Below are 26,061 nucleotides of genomic sequence, written 5' to 3'. Positions count from 1 at the left end.
AAGAACATGAATTGCCAGGTTCCTCAGACGCAGAGCCAAAGGTGGGAATTCTTTATGCAGGTGCTTTATTAAGGGAATGAATGTCCTCAGAAGAAACCCGTAAGAGAGCAGAGTAAAACCGGCTTGGGAAAGAAGTGGAGGAAGCAGGTGGTCGCCAGCGATGGCGAGGCTCCCCTGAGCCATCGGCGCTCTTGGTGGTGGGGGGCTGGGGGGGGGGCACTGCTCCATCTTCAGATAAGGGGGCGGGGCCTTATCACCTCTCACCCCCGCTTAGGCATCTACTGCGTACCCTCCTATGGGAAGACGGCACAACTCCTAGTCACTTCCAGAGAAGATGGCTCCAGGTCTTCAGAAAGTTTAGAACTACGAGCCAATAGCAGGAGTACCCAAAGCAATGGCAGGATGTATCCACCAAGCAGTCTAGGTGAAACACATACATTTGCTGCACAAATAGAAAGCATTTAGCACAGTACCTGGTATTAAGTCAATGGTAATGAATAACTGCTATTATCCACCATCCCCATGAAGCCTTCTTGAATGTTCCCAGGCACAAGTTCTCTCTCCTTCCTCTGCAGTTTCCCAGCACTTTGTTATTCTCATTCTACCTTGCACTGGGGTTTTGGAGGATGAGGCTCTTGTTACTCGTTTCTGTATCATCAGAGAGCTAGGTGGGTTTTATAAATCATGGCTGAGTTCACTCTAACCTCTAGCATGTGTTTCTTCACTAGGACCACAGCCGTCAATGTTAAATACTTAGAAAATGAGCATAGCACAGGCCTCTGATGCAAAGCGTGGCTCTCACTTCCAGGGAAGTCGGACCCACTGGGATTACTTGACAGGGCTCACGGTTAAGGATAATCTAACTGATCTTAACAGTCAGGAGCACACTGCCTGCATTCAAGTCACTGATCTGCGGCTGTAAAGGCAGAAGACGAGGGGCAGACTGCTCAAGCTCCCCATCTTCCTTTCCTCACCTCTAAAACAGGAGAAATAATAGTGCCCGCCTCACAGCTTGTTGAAAGGATTAAATGAGGTGATATGTGTTAGGTGCTTAGGACAATGCTGGACCCAGTGAGTGCCAGATGAGAGTAAATTACAAGTCACCAAGGGCAACCTGCTGCTGCTAAGTCGCTTCAGTCGCGTCCGACTCTGTGCGACCCCATAGAGGCGGCCTCAAGTGACACGTAGGATGTGATCAGGCAGAAAGCACAGACAGGGCATGCACATGAAACGTGCATGAGACACGTGCATGAGAAAAAGCAGAGAGGTGGAATGCGGAAACAACATCCAGGGGACCGGTCCATCTGGGGCAGAGGGTTTGCAAAGTGGAAGTCTGCGAGATAAACCTGGGAGGACTGTTTGGGGTTGTGCTTGGGAAGGGCCTGTGTCACAGGGTTAGAGAGTTTGGATGGAGCCTGACTAGAGTTCAGGAGAGAGGACAGTGTGGGGGTTTGGTGGGGACCGTAATGCACAGGGTGGAGAACCAAAAGGAATAGTGTGCTGGGATGAGGACGCCCATTCCATGGGGGCAGAGAGGACGAGATCCCCCCACCCCACGACATTCTCAGAGTGCAGGCTGACGAGGAACCAAACAGAGCCGTCCTGTACTCAGAAGGGCTCCTGAAAGCGGAGGCCCGGGCCCTCAGCTAGCTGATGCCTTTGCCGTGTGCTCCTCCCCTCCTTCTGCGCTGAAGCTTGTGCAGGATGAGCAAGCACGATCAGGGCCGCACGCTGGCGGCGGCGCTCGCGGGCATCCTGTGGGCCGCGGGAGCAGCGCAGAAGGCCACCCTCTGCCTCATTACCGAGGACACTTACGCCGTCCCGACGCCTGGCTACTCTGGGGACGGTTTCTCTGAACGGGTGAGTGCCCTCCTGCCCGTCCTGCCAGATAAGGGTGACAGAGCCTGGGTGAGGACCAGACTCCCCATAGCAATGGAGTTGGAAGCCCGCGGCTGCTCTGGGGTGGACCTCTACAATGTAAGCATCTGATGTGGCCAAAGAGGCAAGGATCAAGGCCATGCAGAGCCCAAGCAGCCAAGACAGAGATGCCTGCTGTGAGTTTCTCCTTCCAAAATTTACCATGATCAAGAATATTCCAGGGCCTTCCCGGGTGGTCCAGTGGTTAAGACTTCCCCTTCCAATGCAGGAGGTGTAGGAGCTAAGATTCCCACATGCCTCATGGCCAAAGAACCAAAACATAAATAGTATTACAACAAATTCAATAAAGACTTTAAAACAGTCCACATCAAAAATAAAAATAAAAAAAGTACCTTCCCTACCTAACAGAAAAGAAGCAGATTCACAGAACACAGAGAACAAAGCAGTGGTTATCAGTGGAAAGGGAAGGACGGGGGGCAACGTAGGGTTTGGGAATTAAGAGGTGAAGACTATTATGTATAAAATAAGCTATGTTGTATTCCCCATACAACATGGGGAATATAGCCAATATTTTATAATAACTATAAATGAAATATTACCATTAAAAATTGTGAATCACTAGATAGTACACTTGTAATTTATATAATACCATATATTAACTACAACAAAAACATTTTTAAAAAGAAAATCTCATGCCTGAAATGATCATAAACTATACTTTCATAACTAATCTTTTAAACTTGGCTAAATTCTACCTATTAGGGAAAAAAAAGATGTGCTTATGGTTTTCCAGCTCAAGATACCATATTAGTTTAAAACAGAGGAATGCAAACATGAGGCTGGTGGCCACCCAATTTTACCATGTATGCTTTACATGACCTTGGGTGAGATAACACGTCAGTTCTTAGAACTGCGATTTTGCAATGAAACAAAGAACTCCCTTGAGGTAATAACAGTGCGTTGATATCTTCTAGATGTGACTTTCATCTTCCTTTTCATTTTTATCTTCTATTTCTGACTTATAGCTCCAGCTGTTTGAACTTTCAGACAAAGAAGCCACTGAGAAATTCATCTATGATCATTTACAATGTGTAAGTGTTTAAGCATCGAGGTAATTCCTTTATGTTGAACTGATCTTACAGGAATTTTCTTCCTTTTATAAAGTATATTTCTAATGATGCTTGTTAAGAAAACCAGGTCATTTTGAGGACTAAGAGAGGGCGGAATGAGAGAAAGAGAAGCCCGTCTCTCCCTCCCCACAATCTAGAGAGGCCAGATCACACACAGGCCTGCTCACAAATGCCTCTTTCTCCTTGACTAATCAAACCCAGAGAATAATACTATAGAGGGCATATACAGCAAGATGGCTTTTATGGGAAGAGAAAATTTTACAGCAGTCTTGCCTCCTCTGAGGGATAAAACATAAAAATGGTAGTCTAAATTGCCAAAATGACCATTCACATTGGCTCAAAAAAAATGACTTTCTGTCTGAAAAAGGTGCCCCCCCCTCACCTCTTCTAACAGCCCCTTCTACACAATGCCCTCCCCTGCGATGAATCTTCCCCACCCCCTGGGTAGGCAGGACACAAAGCAGGAGACAGTGATGGGTGAAAATGGAAGGTGCTTTTGTAAGATTCCTCTGCAGAGAAAGAAAGGAAAGTTGGTTTTCCAAAGAATCAGAACCTTACAATGTAGCAGGGTAACTATAAATCCATGTGTATGTGGCTTGTATGGAAAGGGGAAATGTGATTCATGAAGCTCAGAGCTCCATGCCTTTCAAAGGTCACAGGGATGGAAAACATGAGCATGAGTTCTCAAACACACACTAGCAATAAATAAACTAGTTTATTTAGTTTAATAAACTAGTTTAGGATAAACTAGTTACCCCAGACCTACCTCCTCCATCAGCTCTAGGGCTATGTGGTAGGCAGAAGAATCATCTCCTGAAAGATGTCTATACTCTACCACCTGGAACCCATGACTGCTTCATTACCGGGTAAAGAGGAGTTAAGGTTGCTAATCGACTAACTTTAAAATAGGGAGATTATCCTATATTACGTGGGTGGGTCCAGTGTAATTACAAGGGCCCTTATATGTGGATGAGGAAGGCAGAAGAGAGGAGAAGCGTAGTGTGATATGAAACTTGCTGCGTTGAAACTGGAGGCCATGAACCAAGGAATGCGGACAGGCTGCTGCAAGAAAGGGCAAGGAAACAGATTCTCCTCTAGAGGCTCCAGAAGGAATACAGGGCTGATGACAATTTTTTTTTTTCTTCACTTGGGTATAGTTGTTTTGGGCTTCCCAGGTGGTGCAGTAGTAAAGAATCTTCCTGCCAATGCAGGAGATGTGGGTGCTATCCTTGGGCCAGAAGACTCACTGGAGGAGGTAAGGGCAACCCACTCCAGTGTTCTTCCCTGGGAAATCCCATGGACATGTAGCCTGGAGGGGTCGCAAAGAGTCAGACACGACTGAGTACACACATGCACACACATAGTTTCTTTACAATGTCGTGTTAGTTTCTACTAGAGCTGCTGCTATCTCAATTTTAGACCAGTAAGTCCCATTTCAGACTCCTGACCTCCAGAACTATAAGATAATAAAATAAATCTGTATTGTTGAAGCTACAAATTTATGGTACTTTGTTCCAACAGCAATATGAAAGCAATCAAAGCTGTGTGATAGATTTTAAATTATCTGACATGAAATGTTAGGCTAGAAGCCTGCTTGGGGACTCTCTGTTGCAGAGGGAGATGTTTAAGGGGGCTACGCAGAGAGGAACCATGTAAGAAATTACTCTCCTGGCCAACAGAGGCAAACCCTTCCCTCTCTACCTTCCATCTCCTCAACTCAGCCCTGAGAGAGTCTGATTCAATAAGAAGGTCTTTCACATCTGCAAGGGTTTCTTAAGTGTGCCAGAGCTGACAATTGGAAAATCAGAGCTAGAGCTATATAGAGGCTTTCCCCTCAAAGGCTAAAGGTTGAGCTGGAATAAGTAATAAACAGAAGTGGAATCAGACCTCACGGCGTGGGTGGGTTCGGCACAAGAGTTACCTGTGCCAATCAGACTCAAGCTGACCTTGACCATAGCCACACTGGGGAAGGGCCAGTGCCATTTCCTGGATCAGGGGGGATCTTGCTGCATAGACACCCCGCTCTCAAGGGCACTCCCAGACCAGGGGCTGCCTGTGTGATCAGCCTCCATCCAGACCTCCACCCAATGTCATTACTACCAAAGAACAACAGCTCTGGAGGGGGGCGAGGAGTGGGAGATTGGGAGGACACATATACACACTGCCATGTTGGACAGAATAGACGACCAATAAGGATGCGCTGTGGGGCCCAGGGAACTCTGCTCAGCGCTCTTTGGTGAGCTGAACAGGGAGGAAACCCAAAAGGGAGGGCATATACGTATATGTACGGCCGATTCCTCTTGCTGCACGCTAAAAACTTAGTGCAACCTTGTAAAGCAACTACACACCAATAAAAATTAACTTTGAAGTGAAGTGAAGTGAAGTCGCTCAGTCGTGTCCGACTCTTTGTGACCCCATGGACTGTAGCCTACCAGGATCCTCAGTCCATGGGATTTTCCAGGCAAGAATACTGGAATGGGTTGCCATTTCTTTCTCCAAATTAACTTTAAAAAACATTAAAAAAAAAAAAATCTCTGTGCCTATCTTGAGGCAGGGATCACAAGCTGGAGAATTAAGGGCTACACGTGGGAGCAGGCCTACTCTTATTATAGGCTGCATCACCTCCCCCCACCTCCCACCGCCAAAAAGTGTGTGTGCCCCAGCAGCTGCGAATGTGTTCTTACTTGGATAGAGGGTCTTTGCAGATGTCACCAAGTTAACATTAGGTCATGCTGGATGACGGTGGGCCTCAATCCAATGACTTCTATCTTTATAAGAAAAGAGAAATTTGGTCATAAACCCTGACACATGCAGGGAAAACACCATGCAATAATGGAGACTGGAGTGATATATCTCCCAAACCAAGGATGCCAAGGACTGCCAGCAGCCACAAGAAGCTAGAAAGATAACCAGGAAGGTTCCTTCTCTGGGGCCTTCAGAGAGAGCATGGCCCTCCTCTGACACCTTGATTTCAGACTTCTAGCTTCCGGAACTGTGAAAGAATAAACTTCTGTTGTTTCAAGCCTTTCGAATTTCTGCCCGCTTGTAGGGCAGTTCTAGGAAACTCATACATCTACCACATAAGATGGGCAGTGTCAGTTCACCTGGTGTTGTATTTTTAAAAATTTGAGTCAGTGAACTTCAAAAAGAATCAGAAAATTCCATTTCAAAACCTAAAGGTGTAGATCCTTCTGGCCAAATCAGAAAATCTGGCTGCACTAGACCTATATTCTATCTAGCATGCCCTCTATCAGCTGATATAGGGAGCAATGACTCCCATTAAACAAGTCGTGATAGACTGAATGATGCTACCTAACTGGTCAAAAGGAACTGCAGATGAGATTAAGTTTTAAGTTTCTCAGATGGGAAGATTATTCTGAATTTCTCTGGTGGATCTGATTAATCACAATGGTTTTAAAACAGAAAGAGGATGGCAGGAGAGTCAGAAAAAAAGGATGTAATCAGAGAAGCAGAAGAGAAGAAGCTATGCAATGTGGGGTCACAAGCCAAGGGATTAAGACTGCTACTAGAAGCTGGAAAATGCCAGGAGACACCATTTCCCATAAAGACTCCAGAAGGAACGTGGGCTGACCAGCAGATAGGGTCGAGTCTGGAGATACCAGGGCTGGACAGCTAGCCTCCAGAACCCCGAGATGATGGATTCCCATTATTTTAAGCCGGTCATCTGTTAAGACAGCAGCAGGAAACTGACCCAAGGGTGCTTTCCTGTGCCTCAGGTTCCACCTCTCCCGTTTTCCCCCACGCCCTGCAGCACAGCCACTGAAATTTGTTCTCCTGCATGAGATTCCAGCCCTTGTTAGCACAGAGAGTGAAGCACAGATTAACTCACAAAAGGGAAAGCATATGCACTTTCAAGGAAACCTTTCCGACACTATGCCTTTAAAGAAAAGGCTTTAACTCTGGGCACTTTGAAAGCCAGCCAAGGAGCGTCTTCTCCTCAGCAGGTGGAGTACTGACACAAAGCCAAGAGAAGGCCAGCCAGCAGGAGGCCCTGAATGTGGGCGGATCATATCTTGGAGCTCACAGGGCACCTTCAGAAAGTTCAGAGCAGAAAAGTACCCTGGCCAAGAAAAGAGACAGAGACGAGTCCCTTAGAGAGGGGCAGATAGTAATTTTTCTGTGGTCCTATTAATAGCACGTTCTAAGAACCAAGGTGAGCAATGCAAAAAAATAGAGGGAAACAACAGAATGAGAAAGACTAGAGATCTCTTCAAGAGAATTAGAGATACCAAGGGAATATTTCATGCAAGGATGGGCTCAATAAAGGACAGAAACGGTGTGGACCTAACAGAAGCAGAAGATATTAAGAAGAGGTGGCAAGAATACACAGAAGAACTATAAAAAAAGATCTTAATGATGCAGATAATCACAGTGGTGTGGTCACTCACCTAGAGTCAGATATCCTAGAGTGCAAAGTCAACTGGGCCTTAGGAAGCATCACTACAAACAAAGCTAGTGGAGGTGATTGAATTCCAGCTGGGCTATTTCAAATCCTGAAAGATGACGCTGTGAAAGTGCTGCACTCAATATGCCAGCAAATTTGGAAAACTCGGCAGTGACCAAAGGGCTGGGAAAGGTCAGTTTTCATTCCAATCCCAAAGAAGGACAGTGCCAAAGAATGCTCAAACTGCCACACAGTTGCACTCATCTCACACATTAGCAAGGTAGTGCTCAACATCCTCCAAGATAGCCTTCAACCACACATGAACTGAGAACTTCCAGATGTTCAAGCAGGATTTAGAAAAGACAGAGGAACCAGAGATCAAATTGTCAACATCTGTTGGATCATAGAAAAACCATGAGAACTGTAGAAAAACATCTACTTCTGCTTCATTGGCTATGCTAAAGCCTTTGACTGTATGGATTGCCACAAGCTGTGGAAAATTCTTAGGGAGATAGGAATACCAGACCACCTTACCTGCCTCCTGAGAAATCTGTATGCTGGTCAAGAAGCTACAGTTAGAACTGGACATGGAACAGTGGACTAGTTCAAAATTGAGAAAGGAGTACGTCAGGGCTGTATATTGTCACCCTGCTAATTTAACTTATACACAGAGTATATCATGTGAAATGCCAGGCTGGATGAAGCACAAGCTGGAATCAGGATTATCAGGAGAAATATCAATAACATCAGATATGCAGGTGACACTACCCTTATGGCAGAAAGCAACAAAGAACTAAAGAGACTCTTGATGAAGGTGAAAGAGGAGAGTGAAAAAACTGGCTTTAAACTCAACATTCAAAAAAACAAATATCATGGCATCCAGTCTTATCACTTCATGGCAAACAGATGGGGAAACAATGGAAACAGTGACAGACTTTATTTTCTTGGTCTCCAAAATCACTGCAGATGCTGACTGCAGCCATGAAATCAAAAGACACTTGCTCCTTGGAAGAAAAGCTATAATCAACCTAGACAGCATATTAAAAAGCAGAGACATTCCGTCTCTGCTTTTAAAAAGCAGAAAGAGTCCATCTAGTCCAAGCTACAGTTATTCCAGTAGTCATGTATGGATGTGACAGTTGGGACTATAAACAAAGCTGAGCACCAAAGAATCGATACTTTTGAACTGTGGTGTTGGAGAAGACTCTTGAGAGTCCCTTCGACTGCAAGGAGACCCAACCAGTCAATCCTAAAGGAAATCAGTCCTGAATATTCATTGGAAGGACCGATGCTGAAGTTGAAGCTCCAAAGGTTGGCCACCTGATGCGAAGAGCTGATTCATTGGAAAAGACTCTAATGCTGGGCAAGACTGAAGGCAGGAGAAGGGGACGACAGAGGATGAGATGGTTGGATGGCATCACCGACTCATTGGACACGAGTTTGAGCAAACTCTGGGAGATAGTGAAGGATAGGGAATCCTGGCAGGCCACAGTCCATGGGGTCACAAAGAGTAGGACATGACTGAGTGACTAAACAATGACAAAAAAAAAAAAACCCAAAACCAAGGTAGGCACTATACATTATTTCCTTCAACTTTTGCAACAATCCTAGGGAAAAGGTATTTATATCTGCAATTACAGATGAGACTGAAACGCAAAGAAACAAGCTGGAGTTAGTATAATAGAACTGGTTTTGAACTCGGGTTTCTGTAACTCCAAAACTATTTCTAGAAAACTTCTCTGCTCTCCCTGAGTTTAACAGGGTAATGAGGAGGAATGCAGTGACTGAGGGAGGCTAGATAAAGGCCATCCAGAGCAACTCTGAAGGGCTTGGCTAGGATGGATGCTGGAAAAATGGAGAGGGAAAATACACTACGTCTTAGCCATGAGTCAAAGAGAATCACGTGATATAAGTGGAGGAAAGAAAGATGGGTTGAAAACTAAGAGAATGCCGGTGCCACTGAAGCAAGGCAAGAGGATGCATTTCAGAGTGGAGATGACCTAGGGAAGCAGAGAGAGCTTCCACTGTCCTTGCGTCAGCTAGGAAAAATCCCTCAGGCTGTAAATCCTCAAATTTGTGCCCACAGGCACACAGAGACCACTGCATTTAGGCAAACGTGTTTTTCCTTTGTTTTCCAAACAGTTCAAAGGAGAAGGAAGCCATGGTGTCATCTTGTTCCTTTACAGCCTGATCTTCTCCAGAACATTTGAAAGGTAAATGCTACAAATACTTGCATAGGTATTTCCTATAGTTCTGGGGTCACACGAACAACGTTCTCCTGTGTTGGAAAGTATTTTTGTGCCTTATGGAAACATGAGAGTGATTTTTTTTTTTCTAGTAGACACTCTTCTGTTGCTGCATCCTTTTCTGTAGTGGGTTTGGCCATATTCATGGGAGAGTGGATGTCATCAGAAAAGTGCGAATCTACTTTTCTAGCACTGTGGGAGGTTCCTTCTTGTGGTTATAAATATTGGCAGATATCACTCAGGCTTATTTATACAACTTTCATAAATGAAAATAATTCATGATTTCTATATACAATAAAATATATACCCACAAATATTTATTTTGTCCCCATTAAATGCAAAGCACTGTTTGGCACTGTGGGATATATACAAATAAAACAGGATATGGCCCTGATCCCCTCACAGGTTCTAGTTTGGCAAAAACCAGATATACACACACAGAGACTGGGAAAGTCCCAGATGGTACTTGGCATATCAGATGACATGCAAAGACAATGACTCTTAAGGGATGCCAGAGGAGGAAGGGGCCCCAACAGATAGGGCAGTCAAGGAAGGCGTCTTGCAAGAAGTAGACCTTCTTCTGGACCCTGAAAAAAGGATAAGCTTTTGCAAATCAAAGAGAGAAATACAGGGCTTCCAGAAAGGAAAAATTTCAAACCTTGAAGCAGTGTTCCTGAAACGTGTCATTTGCATATCATACTTTTATGATATATTATTGCTTAACAATTTCCTTAAATCAACACACATTTGGGATTTCCCTGGCAGTCCAGTGGTTAAGACTGTGATTCCACTGCAGGGGGCAAGTGTTCTATCTCTGATGAGAGAACTAAGATCCCACATGCTCCATGGCGCAGACAAAAAAAGAAAAGAAGAAAAATTCAAAATCAATACACATTTAAATATCCTCTTCTTAAATTTAATATCCTTTAAATATTAATATATGAATATATATGATCTAAATCATTTATTTGCTGTGCTAAAGAAAAAATGTATTAAACACTTAAATGTGGAACTTTTTAAATGTTCACGTCTATATCAACTAACATCAAGCCATACTTTAGGAAACACTCCCCTGAATTATATCTGATGCTTCACCCACGTCTTTAGGTCTGATTCACAGAAGCGCCTGACCTTCCAACCCTGTGGCTAGGTTCATCCAAGAACATATACAGCTCACACACTCAGCATCTCCCTCTGGGTTACAGCTGAAGCCACTTTCCACCTTGGTATTACATTGCCCTGGGTAGGACCCTGATCCCTGGTCCCCGATGAAACAGTGGAAACTGCAACCAAGAAACAGGCTTAATGCCAAGCTGGTGTTTTCCCCTTAAACAGTCTGCTCAGCTCTGCCTTGGGCCAGCACTCTCTGGAGTGGTCAAAAGTCACCACCCCAAGCCAAGCATCCCCTGGGACTCAGAGCAAAGAGTTTCTCTGCTGAGTCCAGCATCCCCATAGAGCCCACACCGAAGGACTGTCACATGTGAGGTCCATCACTTCTTCCTTCTCCCTCATCGCTTCTCACTGGCTTCCCCCAATGGCATCAGAACTTCCCCAGTCATCTCCACGGCCCCAGTCCTAGAAGCTTTCCAGGGGACAGATGGAGACACACCAGGCACATGGGAAGGACAGTGACCAGACGAGCTCATGTCAGAGCTGCTCGGTGCTGGGGGTGAAGGCAGGAAAGGCTTGGGTCCCGGAAGCAGTCATGGTCCCTGAGTGCCGATGGTTCCTCCCATCCCGCAGGCTCCAGAAGGAGCTGGACGTCTCCACCACTCACCTGCTGCAACCAAACGCTGGAGGCTTCCTGTGCAGGCAGGTGGGTTGTGGGACTACCTTTTTATTGTAGAATCTGAACAAGGTTTTTATTTTTTCAATTAAGTATATTCTCTCCTTAAGTGAAGGGTGATCAAATTATCTTTGAAATACTAAGATGTCCCCCCTCCCTTTTTTTTTTTAACTTTTCCACTTTCCATTACTGTCCTTTCTAATTTACCTCTGAGAGTCTGCCACTCCTGAGAGTCTAGAAATGTTAGAAAATATCTTGACAAGACCATGCCCCCCAGGAATCCCTCATAACTGAGAGGAAAGCACTATAAAAATATCTTAGTTTCATGCATCTTAAATCACAATTATAGAAACCAAAGTTTAAGAAAATATTAAGGGCCCATGGGGAGTTATGGGGCATGGTTAAAGAAAAAAATTAATAAAGTCCTATTTTAACTCTACCAAACATTTATACCATATGTTTTTCCAGAATTATATACAGTGGGATTTCATTCTTTTCACTAAAAATGGTCATCTTTGTGATTATTAAATTAAAAAAAATTAAGTCCCTGTATCAAGGTTATCTTTACACATATTTGTAAAATATGTCACCTAGGCTGTTCTGAACCTGATTCTAACTGGAAGAGCAAGTCCACACGTCTTTAACGGCTGTCAGAAAGGAAAGTCTCAAGAAATATTACATGGGGTCCTGACGCGCAGTGACGTCGGCTATCTGCAGTGGGGTAAGGACACCTCAGAGGGCGACAGACTTTCACAGGTGAGCGTGTCCCAGTTCTCAGCCACACCGCCAGTGTCACTATTTGGACATTTTATTACGTCTCTAGATCGCATGTGTCCGTACTCGGTTGAGTCCAATTCTTTGAAACCCCAGGGGCTGTAACCTGTCAAGCTCCTCTGTCCATGGGATTCTCCAGGCAAGAATACTGGAGTGGGCTGCCATTTTCTCCTCCAGGGGATCTTCCCGACCCAGGGATCGAACCCACGTCCCCTGCATCTCCTGCACCAGCAGGTGGCTTCTTTACCACGAGCTCCATCTGGGAAGTCCTAATTCAAATCTGAGCTTACTTTTTCCTCTACTACTTTACTGCATGCCTGTAAATTTTTCAGGGTCTAGCTGGAAATATAGAAGTCTTGCTTTTTATTTTGCTTTATCAATTTTTATGTATATAGAGTATAGGTGATACAAGTCATATGCAAATCATTTTTTAAAACAATACTTGAGGTATACAAATAAAGTCCCCTAGCATCCCCACTCAACAGAAATCGATACTGTCAGCTGACAATGAGTATCTTCCCAACCCTTTATTTATGCAAATATGAGTGCATATATTGTATCTATTACTCAGAGCTTTAAAAATCACTGAAAAAAAGGGAACCTCGCTTATGAAATGCCTCTCAAAACACTTTCCAGCTCCGAGGATTTATGACCTCTGACAACCAGAATGTAGACTGTGCTATTGAAAAGCACAACCAGAGAATTAAGTAAGATGTGATTCTGCAAAAACAACCAGCAGAGAGCGTGAGGAAGCTAGTATACCCACCCAAACCACAAATCAAAGATGCTTCTGTGACATTTTCACAAAAAGTTCATCCTAAAACCTAGGGAAGGCAAGGCGGTCCTGTGAGAAGCAACGCTTCTCTGGAGCAATCCTGAAACCAGCTGCGATGGAATTCAGTGTGATGGTGACAGAGCCTCCCAGGTTCACCGTCTATCAGCGCCAAAGAGCCCCACTGCTCAGAGCCCGTGCTGTCCTTCTCTCTGCTGGTTCAGGCTCAAAGTCCCTTTCCCTCGTACAGGGCCTTACACTCTATAAGGTCCTTTTATATCTATCGCTTCATCTGGCTTTCCTCCTACTGTTGGGTCCAGCTACAACGTGCTATTCATGAAATCGGCACATCACAACACACACAAATCATGTCTGATGGTGTTGGGAACGTGGCATCTGACTATCACAGAATAACTATCTTTTGCACAAGTGTGTCTTCAAAGTTTACTAAGTATTCCTTGAGTTTGAAATCTAGTCCATCGTAGAAAAATGGCAACAGAAACTAACATAACATTATAAATCAACTACACTTCAGTTTGAAAAAAGAAAAAATGAGAAGTGACAGAAAAGCTAAAAGTAAAACAAATGAACCCAATCCATCACCCAGGGTCAATTCTCTCGGAAATGCTTCCTTCTCTTTTGCATATAAATATGTCCTATTCTACTTCTTCTGAACCCTGTCTTTCTCATGTAATACAAATGTCCTTACATGTCAATGAATATGTGTCCTTCATCATATTTAATGGATGCAAACATTTCCACTATATGAAACTGAAAAACTGTACTTTGAATATGTCCTAAACAGAGAATGGATCTATTATGACTCTAAAATTCCTAATTGCTTGTCCCTGATAATTTGGGAATTCATCTTAGAATTTGATGTATATAATAACAAGGGAAACTAAGCCAAAAATAGGGGACTTAAAGATTTCATTATACATAGTTTTCTTTCAACTGCAGAAGGTCACTTAATGTCCTTGGTTAAGCACCCTGTATCTATTAGAACCCAGTAATAGGCCAAGACTCAGTCTGGTAGGCTACAGTGGGGGCAAGTTTCAAGGAGCGAGGTACAAAAACCACAGCTCTAGTGCTTTGTCTATTATTACAAAGTCCTTTCACAATATTATTTCACCATATCCTCATTACAAACTACAAAGATTTAAACCAGTGTTTCTCATAGTTCTGTTATCTGAGAAGGTAATTTGCAAGCTTTGTCATATCTTCACATCACCTCTGTTATTATTTGCTTAATATTTTCCTTTAAATGAACTCACTCTTAAAATTTGAATCTAGTCTTTGCTATGGGGGGCTTCCCTGGTAGCTCAGCTGGTAAAGAATCTTCCTGCAATGAGGGAGACCTGGGTTCGATCCCTGGGTTGGAAAGATCCCCTGGAGAAGGGAAAGGCTACCCACTCCAGTATTCTGGCCTGAAGTCCATGGGGTCGCAGAGTCGGACACAACTGAGTGACTTTCGCATTCATACATACATTTTCTATAACAGTAATATAAGCAATGAACTTGATACACTATTTCTTTCTAACACATATTAAATAAATAGGTAACCAGTTTTAGGTCAGTTAAAGCAGTTGTTGGAGAAGACTCTTGAGAGTCCCTTAGACTGAAAGGAGATCAAACCAGTCCATCCTAAAGGAAGTCCTGAATATTCATTGGAAGGACTGATGTTGAAGCTGAAACTCCAATACTTTGGCCACCTGATATGAAGAGCTGACTCATTTGAAAAGACCCTGATGCTGGGAAAGATTGAGGGCTGGAGGAGAAGGGGATGACAGAGGATGAGATGGTTGGATGGCATCACCGACTCAATGGGCAAGAGTTTGAGTAAACTCTGGGAGTTGGTGACGGACAGGGAGGCCTGGCATGCTTCAGTCCGTGGGGTCGCAGAGAGTCAGACATGACTGAGTGATGAACTGAACTGAAAGCAGTTTTAGGTTTACAGCAAAATTGAGTGGAAAGCACAAAGGTTTTCACATATTCCCTGTCCTTACATGTGCATGGCTTCCACATTATCAGTATCCTCCACCAGACTGGTACATTTGTTACAGTTGATGAACCTACAGTGACATAAACTAAGTCCACAGTTTATGTCATGGTTCACTCTTGGTGTTTACACTCTATGGGTTTGGACAAATGTATAATGACATGTATTCACCATTATAGCATCATACAGAGTAGTTTCACTGCCCTAAAAATCCTCTGTGCTCTGCCAAGTCAGCCCTGCATCTCCCTCAATGATGGATCTTTTTACTGTCTTTGTAGTTCTGCCTTTTCCAGAGTGTTACTAATATATAGTTGGAATCACAGTATGTAGCCTTTTTGGATTGACTTCTTTCACTTAATAATATGCCTTTACATTTTCTCCATATATTATCACAGCTTGATACCTCACTTCTTTATAGCACAGGATAATATTCCATTGGAATATTGTGAATAATATTTCTGTGAACAAATATTATTCCACTGATATATCATGGTTTATTTAGCCACTCACTTGTAAAAGATATCTTGGTCGCGTCCACATTTTGGCAATTGCGAATAACGTCGCTATAAACATCCGTGTTCAGGTTTCTCTGTGGACATGAGTTTTCAGCTCCTTTGTGTAAATATCAAGGCAGGGCGGGCAATTGCTGGATCACACGGTAAGAGTATGTTTAGTTTTACAAGCAGCTGCCAAACTGCCTCCCACAGTGGCTGTACCCTTTTACATTCCCACCAGCAAGGGGTGAGAGGTCCTGCTGCCCTGCATCCTCGTCTGCGTTTAGCGCTGTCCGTGTTCTGGATTTCAGCGTCTCTAATAGGCATCACATTGTTTGTTTACTTGCATTGCCCTGACAATTAGCATATGCGTAGTTGCCATCTGTCTATTGTCTTTGGTGAGGGGTCTGTTACTCTTAGGGAGCATCTAAAGTTATCAGCGCTCAGGTCACCCTCTGGAACAGGGTCAGCTATGTGTGTGCGCGACCCGTGTGAACACACATGTTATATGTGTGCAGGACCCGTGTGAACACACAAGTTATACGTGCGTAGGACCTGCGTGAACACACAGCCCCACACTGAGAAGGCTCTGCTGTCTCTGCCTTAAAATTCTCCACAGTTTTTGAACAAAGGCCTCCAGTTTTTCATTTTGTACTGGACCCCACAAATGGTACAGCTGGTCCTACCCAATGACTGGTTTATCTGGCCTGGAAACCATCTGATAACAGAGGTTGTTTAATCCCTCAGGTGCATCCAGAGTTAGAAATCTCTGTTCTAGAGAAAGGCTGCTTAACCTCAGCACGACTAGTACTTTGGAATGGATGATTCTTTGTGGTGGGGGCTCTCCTGTGCATATGGGCTATTCAGCAGCATCCTGGCTTTTACCCGCTAAATCCCAGTAATACTGCCCCACCCCGTGTAACAACCAAAAATGTCTCCAGATTTTGCCAAATGTCCCCCAGAGGACAAAACTGTCCCAGCTGAACCACTGCTCTAAAAAAGGTGTGTGTGGGGGAAATCTTGTTAGGCTTAACTGATTAAATCCATGGTATACAGAATGAGAGAACTATCATTTCCAGTGAAATTACAAGAAAGGGTATCTTCTTTCAATACTGATATTTCCTTCAAGTTTGAGAAATGTTGACAGCTTTCCATTCCTTTTCACCAAGGTGTTAGGGGCAAGTTTCAAACCTTAAAATTAAACAGGCATTTGCTAATAGCGACTAAGCTGCTCTGAGAAAAGGGACTATACCAAAGGCTATGCACCCCGGCCCCAAAGAAAGTGAGATTGAGAGAAAAAGAAAGAGAGCTTCAGAGAAGCCAGAATTCACAGCAATCACAGTGCTACTATTTGTCCTGGATCACATATCCTTCAATACAAGTCAGCTCTGACCAACAGCACTGCTAAGTCATACTCTAAAGAAAATTACCTGCAGAGCCTAAAATATCCTCCAGTAATAAAGCAGATGTTTGTTGGGACCTTTAAGTTCCATCAAGATGCCAAGGTCTAAGGTTAAAAAAAAACAAAAAACATAAACGCTTTCTTGCCGGGAAGAGGGCAAAATGTAGCCAACCTCAGGACCCCCATCCAAATGCCTGCTCACAAACTGGAAGTAGGGCAAAGGATGGTGAGACACCGGGTTAGCTTTAAAATCTACATAGAAATCACATCTACAAAGCTTCCATCTTTTCAAAAAGTGGCTAATGTGGCTTTTCATCTTTCCTTCTTAGAGTCAGTGTTCTCTCCCCAGGGAGATGCCTATGAATCCTGCCCTCGGTGAAAATTGCCTGAAATTGTACACTAATGGCTTGAAACCCAGAGGATGTTTATTATGTTGTCTCTGACATGCACTTGAAGTTTGGTTTCAGAACAAATGTATTAAAGAGCAAATACAGGCTGGCAGGTAGTTTTACTTGAACTGCTGAGATATATGACTCTGTTAGGCATCTACATATGTACATATAAAGTTTATTTAACCTGAAGGTGCTTTTTTATTCTCTCTATAGCAGCTTATTATATTCTGGGGAAAAAGCAATCTATAACTCACCAAATATTATCAAAATAATTTTTGCATATAATGATTTTATATCCATAAGAATTTTTTACTTTCCCATCACTCCCGAAGATGGGAATTAAAGTATTTTTTAAAGCTCAATCCCTCCTGAAGACGATATTTTTTAAAGCTCATTTAGTCATTATAGGCTAACAGCCGCTTGTGCAGAGCACATACTGTGTGCTGGGCTCTCTCCAAGTCACTGGTAATGATATCTTCTTTCACTTAACCCCCATTTCCACTCAGAGTTACAATCGGTGTTAGTGCAAGTACAGGGGCTGACGTGTGATCATTCACTTTATTTATTTTTATTGGGAGCATAGTTGCTTACAGTGTCGTACAATGAAGTGAAACAGCCCTATGTGCACACACATCCCCTCCCCCTTGACCTCTCCTCCCCTCCCCACACCCAACCCCTCTAGGTCATCACAGAGCCCCACGCGGAGCTCCCTGACTATACAGCAGCTTCCCACTAGCTATTTGTTTCAGAGATGAGAAATCCCAGACTGAGAAAGCGGTAAGAGGGCCACCAACTAAGGAGGTGTCAGGGCCAGGACGCTGAGCCCAGACCTATATATGTTCCAAGGCACTTTCAGCCCACTGCCTGTCATGATCATCTCTACCTGTTTCTGATAAAGTGGTAAATACAAAACGCTTGTTCTGTGTAGGATATCTTTCAGAGGGGCTTCTGTAATCAACCACATCAATGTATTGACATAGACATGTATATTTGTATTATGTAAGATCTATGACAGATCCTGCCCTCAATCTCTCCCAGCATCAGGGTCTTTTCCAATGAGTTGGCTCTCTGCATCAGGGGAGAAGGGGGAGACAAGAGGATGAGATGGTTGGATGGCATCATTGACTCAATGGACATGAGTTTGAGAAAACTCTGGGAGATAGTGAAGGACAGGGAAGTCTGGCGTGCTGCAGTCCATGGGGTCACAAAGAGTCGGACACGACTAAGCGACTGAACAACCAATTACAGATCCTCTGATGCTGGACTACAAGTGGTTAGATGGTGGCAAAATCATGGCTCGGTCTTAGAATGCACGATGGTTGTACTCCATATCTAAAACCTTATCCACTGACTTCTAGGTTAAAGCAGCAGTGAGTCTGAGTTGATTGTGAGCCGCAGGTACTGGTGGTACACACCCTTTCTAGTATCTGTCACCCCTCACCTGTGGTTTGGCGGACTGTGTCTGTCACTATACGCTAGGAGGACAAGCTCAGCGGCGCTCAGAGATGCGCTAACCAGAAGACTCATCTGATGGTAGTGCATCCAGATATCTAATATTTCATAACCTTCTATCATAAAACTTCTTGCAGCACAGCAGTTTTCTCAAAAAAGAACCAGATGTGGTCCGAGGGCAGTGCTTTAAGCATCATTGGATTGAGGACCTCACAATCACTCCCTTCCCCTTCTGCTCTGAGGCATGGAAATGCCTCTGCACATGGAAATGCCAAACGCATGTAGGTATTGGCGCTAAGTGGTAAGAACGCCCCTGCTAATGCGGGAGACATAAGAGACGCAGGTTCAATCCCTGGGTCGGGAAGATCCTCTGAAGAAGGACATGGCAACCCACAGCAGTATTCTTGCCTGGAGAATCCCATGGACAGAGGAGCATGATGGGCTAAACTCCACATGGTCACAAAGAGTCGGATATGACTGAAGCGACTTAGTTTGCACATAAGCATTTTTTGGGTATTTAGGGACTCCTGCCTCCGGCGGGCATTCTAAATAGGAAGATTATATGTAAGCACTGGTAAGAGAAACCTAATATAAGAAGTTTTCTAAGTTCAAAAGAAAATCAGTGTGCTGCTTGGCAGAACCTGCTGTCGCGGTGAAACCCCCTCATCCGCCATTGCATCTGTCTTCCCTATGTGAATCTCTTCTAACTCGGTGATAAAATTGCAGAGATTGCAAAAACGCACGTCTTTCGGTCCCAATGTCACAGCCCAGTAGGTGAGATTAAAAAAAACCAAAAAACAAAAAAGGAGCTCTCATTAGATGACATGCAAGCCCCCCAGAACCCTCCAGACTGGCAGTTCCTGCAGCACACAGCCAGCTCCCCGCAAGAAGAGGCACTATTTTGAAGCCTCCCATCACTTTTCTATTTGAAGGGACAGGTTTGAGTGTGAAGTTCCAATACCTAAGTGAGAGCATAAAGCAGTTTGAGTCTAACACCATCTGGAAAACCTTAGGAGGTTCACATTATCTTCGCACCTGCCACCGAGAAGAAATATCAACTCTGAATTTTAGAAGGAACTGAAGCCATTTAGGTCTTGCTGGAATTATTCCCCCGACAGCCCTGGCAGAGCACATCACCATCTGAGTCCTACCTTCTTCCCACTTTACATTTTTCCCTTTAAAGAGACGGACAGGAAGAAATCCAACACTGAACGTCCCAGATGAAGCTCCACCCACTGTTCTCTACCCCTGAGTCGCTGGGGTAGCGCCCGGAAAACATGACAAAACTCCTGCAAGCTCGCTGAGAGAAGTTCCATCAACTCGTGTTCCGGGCGGCAGAGATGAGAGCCAGACTGTGAAGAGCCACGTGTGCGAATCGTCACCAGGAATCCGCGGAGAAAGCCCAGCATTTGCACACCTTTCTCCCAATCAGATCCCCGGACGGGCCCTGGGACGTCAACGCCTTACGCAGAGGCGTGTTCTAAGAGCCACTGTTCTGGAACCGGCCTATGCTAGCGCTCAGTCACTGGCAGGTCCGACTCGTTGCGTCCCCACGGACTGCAGCTCACAGGGTCCTCTGTGTAAGGGATTTTCCAGGCAAGAATACTGGAGTGGTTTGCCGTTTCCTCCTCTAGGGGGTCTTCCCTGACTCAAGGATCGAATCAGGTCTCCTGCATTGGCAGGCGGATTCTTGACCACTTAAGCCACCACATGGACGGATGGATGCTTCCTTCCGTCTCTGGTGCTTAGAATTTGTCCCTTCTTCCTATCTTTGTAACTTTACCTTCAATGACACCTGCTATGGAAGGTTTGATGCCGCATGGGAGGCTGAACTGACTGGGCTTATTACACAATGAGTGAATTTAAGGAGAAAGGTATTTTATTTATAGCACCACTCTATCACAATCTAATTTCCTTTTTACCATGGCAACATGAGGCAACATGCACAAATTCTGCATTGATGACATCTCACCAGTAAAACATACTTAGAATTCTCTTTTGTGGGGAGGTTAGCTGATCAATTGTGTCTATCCCAAAGCAGTACAAATTCTTAACTGAAGATGCCAGTCAAACAGATTCCACGGTGCACTGAGGAAAGGGCTTTGATGTTTGACTGGGTTCAGTTGGGAGGTGCTCAGTTTTGGATCTGCAGGACTCCCTTCAAACCAAGCACGTTCTAAGCTGTAACCTGAGGCTCACCTCTTGGAGTTAAAACCCAAAGTGCTGTGACAGACATATTTCTCTTGACCAGAATCTCTCAGGGCAAGTGGGTCTCTGCCTGCTCAATGCAGGGTCTCTGAATGGTCACTTTGAGTGCTGGAGATTGTTATATTTATGACTCCTTCGTTTTCCTCCTACTTTAATAAGATCATGAGTAGCTTTGAGTTCAGGAGAGAAAACTGTTGCATTGTTGCATAAAATCACAACAGCGCAGTGGCCACACCTTACCGAGTATGAATCTGAGCTCCAGTTGAATTTTGCCTACGTCACAAAGATTTTGTGAAACAATATCATGTATGCCTACAAGTCAATTACATCCACCCATACATCATTTACAGTTACCATCACTGATTTAAAATCAGCCAGAATATGCATCTGGAGTCAAAATGGAGTGGCATCTTATTACAAGCAGCCCTCAGGTTCCTAGTTAGTTTATCCATATTTTTCAAACTTAATAATTCCAAGTCCTGCAGATCATATTTATACATAACCTTAGTACTATTGCAAGAAGGCCTAAGAAAAAGCTGCTTTTATAACTGATGAATGGTGATGACATTCTTTGGAATGGGGGGGGGGGTGGATTCTGGGATGTAAATATATGGTGTTGCTTCAGTGGCACATCCTCCGTGTTTTATTTCCAATGTAGCCAGTGGGCGACTTGCCCCAAGTTTGGAGTGTTACACTCAGTCCAGGGAGGGCTGGTGTTGATGTAAGCCGATGAGCATGCCCACTGTGAGCATGTCCAGACTGGGGTGCTGGGCTTACACCCTTTTTTCAACTATCAACTAAAACTGAGGTCATTTCTTTTAAACACAGTAGTATAATTTTTCTCCAGGAGCTAAAGAGTAAAGTTTAAAGACAAAAGCACCTCTGATTCTCCCACTCACCCACAACTGAAGAATTTCAACTCTAGAAGAAGGAAGGGATTTGAATAGAACGATTGAGAAATCAAAATGTCAAGTTACTAGCCTTTAATACTTGGGTTGACAAAACACACAGTCATTTTTTCAAAGCTGGATTTTGCACGCAACAGAATTTGTTCCTGAATACACAGTACAACTCTTAGGACCAAGAAGAAAAGAAACAGAATGGAATCCTTTTGTTACGGGAAGATACGCCACAGCCGAGGGTCCAGAGCTCTCCCTGGCATTGAGGGAAATGATGGGGGTTTCCATGGGGCTCACATTAATCTCTATGTGTTTTTTAAAAAAAAAACAAAAACAAAAAACGTGTTTCTTAAAAAACATTAATAAGTTTCCATGGTATTAAAAAAAATGTGCTTCCCTCCCTCTTTAAACAAAATGGGAGCTATCATTAAGAAAAACACACTATAATCCTGATACCCTCACGTGTTTGGACTGCAAAGAGATCAAACCAGTCAACCCCAAAGGAAATCAGTCCTGAATATTCATTGGAAGAACTGATCCTGAAGCTCCAATACTTTGGCTACGCAAAGAGCTGACTCATTGGAAAAGACCCTGATGCTGGGAAAGATTGAGGGCAAGAGGAGAAGCCGGCGACAGAGGATGATATGTTTAGGTAGTATCACTGATTCAATGGACATGAGTTTGAGCAAACTGGAAGACAGTGCAGGACAGGGAAGTCTGGCGTGCTGCAGTCCACGGGGTCGCAAAGAACTGGACATGGCTTAGTGACTGAACAGCAGCAACCATCCTCGGGGGTGACTGGAAGATGCAGGGTCCTTTACTAGTGAGCCTCCCAGAGTGGTGCTTTGGTGAATCGAATTCACTAGCCTGAGAATCCAAGGCTGAATTGACAGTTGCCTGGAAAAACCAGAAAGCAAGCCGATTAAAACACTGCCCTTAGGCTTCCTGGTGACTCAGTGGAAAGAATCCACCTGCCTATGCAGGAGACACAGGTTTGATCCTTGATCTAGAAAGATCCACATGCCACAGAACAGCTAAGCCTGTGCTCTGGAGTCCAGGGCTGCAACTACTGAAGCTCGTGTCCCTCATAGCCTGTGCTCCATGAGAAGCCACCGCAAAGAGAGGCACTTGCACCTCAACTTGCCGCAACTAGAGAAAAGCCCATTAGCAGCAAAAATCCAGCACAACCAAAAACAAATAAATAATTTTAAAGAATAGTGAGCTTAATATTATACGTAATATTGAACCAGTACACTCAGCTCTAAGTACATCTTCACGATTGATCTACATGTTAACACGCAGATACGTGTATATCTGTGAGACTGTTTGTGTGCGCTCCACTCATTTCCCAGAAGCTTTTTTCTGTATTCAAAATAGTCTCTCTTCCCATATTCTAGTCTCTTTTTCCTATGATCTAAATGGTTAGTGCTGCCAGAATGACCACCTGCTGAATGAAATACTGTCCTATCTTGGGAACAGGAATAAGTACACTAGTCAACAAAAAGACCAGTTCAAGTTCTCATATTCCATTCCTACACTTCTATTTCAGTCTATTTATTCTCCACCTCACTAACAAACCAAACTGAGATCATTCCACCAGCTCCATAAGCCCACCCTCAACATGTTTTAAAATAAAATCCGTGAAGAGAAAAACTGGAGCATTACCACCACACCATTCATAAATGCAAATTCATTCACGAGAAAGCCTTTGTTTGAAATCTCCCTCCATGCACGGGGCCCTGCCCAGCTACAAGCACAATGCCAAGTCTCTGAGCTGCCTTTAAAAAAAAAAAATTTTTTTTAAGCCTTTATTGAATTTGTCACAGTACTACTTCTGGTTTTTTGTGTTTTGGTTTTTTGGCTGTGAAGCATGTGGGATCTCAGCTCCCCCTTACCAGGGATCAGACCCACACCCCCTGCATCGGAAGGCGACGTCTTAACCACTGTACCACCAGGGAAGTCCCCGAGCTCTCTTTGATCCTGGTGACGTGTTCTGTCGTGGGCAGCCAGATCTAACGTCCACCTGCCTTCCTCTCTCCTCCTGCAGGTGGGCAGCATGCTGAAGACTCCCAAGTTACCCGTCTGGCTGTGCAACATCAACGGAAATTACAGCGTCCTATTTAGCACAAACAGGCAGCTCTTATCAGACTGGAGGGTGGAGCGCCTCTTTGATCTGTACTTCTACAGTGGCCGGCCTGCACAGAACAAGCCTGCACACCTTACCGTGGGTGAGCACGCAGACCCCGGTGCCCTCAGCTTAAGGCGCTCAGAGGGCCGAGGCTGGGCTGGGTTACAGCCGTGTGGATGCCCGGGCTAGCTCCGCAGGGAGATGTGGAGGCTCGATCTCTGAAATGAAACCTAGGCTTCAACGTCACGGATCAACCTAAGCATTGAGAAATTTATGTTTGTGTGTATGTGTATACACAGACATGTGCTTAGTTGTTCAGTCATGTCCAACTCTTTGCGACCTCAAAGACTGTAGCCCGCCAGGCTCCTCTGTCCATGGGACTCTCCAGGCAAGAATACAGGAGTGGGTTGCCATGCCCTCCTTCAGGGGATCTTCCCAACCCAGGGATCGAACACAGGTCTCCCTCATTACAGGTAGATTCTTTACCATTTGATATACCCTAACATCTGATACTGATTGATACACCATCTGATACTGATTGATACACCCTAACACCAGGGAAGCCCAATACATACATATATATATGTGCGTGTGTGTGTGTAGAGATATATATATATATGAACCCAGAAAAATGTATATTATATATACACACACCTATTTCACTTAGTGGGACGTTGCCAATGCATTCCTTAAGATACATTATTGTTTCTACTTTTCTACTATTATTGCTTCTACTTTACTCTCATCTTTGAGGAAAACATTGGGATTTTTTTTGTTTTGTTTTTGTTTTTTATTAGCTCCCACACATGGCAAGCACTGTGTTCCAGGCAATGTGTTGAAAGCCTTACATACATTATTCCTTTAAATCCTCCCAACAGTCATCTAAAGTAGACACTATGATACTTATTTTACATAGAGGAAACTGAAGTGGCCAAATGGATGAGGTTGAAAGATACTAAGCACATTCCCAAAGGTCATTTGTGATAAACTTGGGCCTTGAAGTCAGTTCTAGATTACCTCATGAGAATACTTGCACTTCACCCCAAAATTCAAATGTACTCTTAGTATTGAGAAACTCTCTCTTTTCTTATTTTTCCTGACAACATTCAGTGATTTATTGATACACCCTAACTCTATGTGTTCCATCACGGTACAGGACCACACCATTACATGACATAAATACTGAGTTTTCAAAATCTACAACAACCCAGGCGATCATGGACATGTCTTGCATGGGGCATATCCAAACACCATCTACTGGAATCCCCATCAGCTCACTCACTTCTAGGAACACAGCTTGCCAAGCCCAACTCCTGCCCACTCATCCTATTTTCCTTCTTTCCTGGCTTCTTCTGAAATGGTATACATAGGCTGGGGTCTAAATGTTGGCTATTCCTCCCTCAGACACTCACTCCCACCACTGGGAAAGAGTCCAACACGAAGATGAACACAGCCCAGGAAGACGGTTTTCCCCACTGGAGATGGTGATCAGAACCAAGTGGAGAGATGCCACCATCAACTGGAATGGATCTGTTCCCTTTTTCTAAAGAGGAAGCCAAGATGTACAATGAAGTCTGAAGCACCAGCACTATGGGGACATAAAAGCCTAACTCGGGGAAGACCATTTAAGTTTATGTTCCTTATTCAGAAGCCCCACCCAAAACACTCCCATAAGCAGTACGTTTTTCCTTTTGTCTCTGTGAACTCTCTGCAGTTGCTGCTGGTATTGTTGGAGACACACAGAACCCTTACTTCAGGGTCTGGAAGGTGTATCCTTTATGCTCATATAGACTGGTTCCTCATTTTTATTCAGAAGAAAAACCGATGTCTCTTTCCTTCATGTTATTTCCAAATTCCTCTCTCCTCAGTGTGATTCTCCCTGGGGATTACGGAAGGGGGGAGCTAGCTTTCATTTGGGGATGAAGTCATCGGTAATACATCATTAGATTTTCAGTTATGGCAAGAACTCAAGCCTTCTCAAAGATTTCCTGGTATGAAGAGCATTCCTTTCCAAGGTTACATTTCAAAGTGCCCACATTAGCAAGTTCTTGTCATTAAAATAGTAAATGGGCTTGAAGTGGGGGCTATTCCTGGTA

The 26,061-nt window shown here is 44.1% G+C and overlaps 1 protein-coding gene across 1 annotated transcript in view; it reads left to right on the top strand.

Annotated features, from left to right (window-relative positions):
- MINDY4B (MINDY family member 4B) overlaps positions 1 to 25,512 on the top strand; it is a 40,392-nt gene extending 14,880 nt beyond the window's left edge. Inside the window, exons 6-12 of the mRNA XM_061167844.1 lie at positions 1,695 to 1,860; positions 2,904 to 2,969; positions 9,556 to 9,626; positions 11,403 to 11,475; positions 12,040 to 12,201; positions 23,885 to 24,065; positions 25,370 to 25,512. Coding sequence (XP_061023827.1) covers positions 1,695 to 1,860; positions 2,904 to 2,969; positions 9,556 to 9,626; positions 11,403 to 11,475; positions 12,040 to 12,201; positions 23,885 to 24,065; positions 25,370 to 25,512 — 862 coding nt within the window. The remainder of the gene's footprint in view (positions 1 to 1,694; positions 1,861 to 2,903; positions 2,970 to 9,555; positions 9,627 to 11,402; positions 11,476 to 12,039; positions 12,202 to 23,884; positions 24,066 to 25,369) is intronic.
- Positions 25,513 to 26,061: the final 549 nt, after the last annotated feature.

The sequence above is a fragment of the Dama dama genome, chromosome 19, assembly GCF_033118175.1.
Source record: "Dama dama isolate Ldn47 chromosome 19, ASM3311817v1, whole genome shotgun sequence".
Taxonomy (NCBI): Eukaryota; Metazoa; Chordata; class Mammalia; order Artiodactyla; family Cervidae; genus Dama; species Dama dama.
The sequence above is the reverse complement of the archived record's forward strand: the minus strand, read 5'-3'. Positions and strand labels throughout refer to the sequence as shown.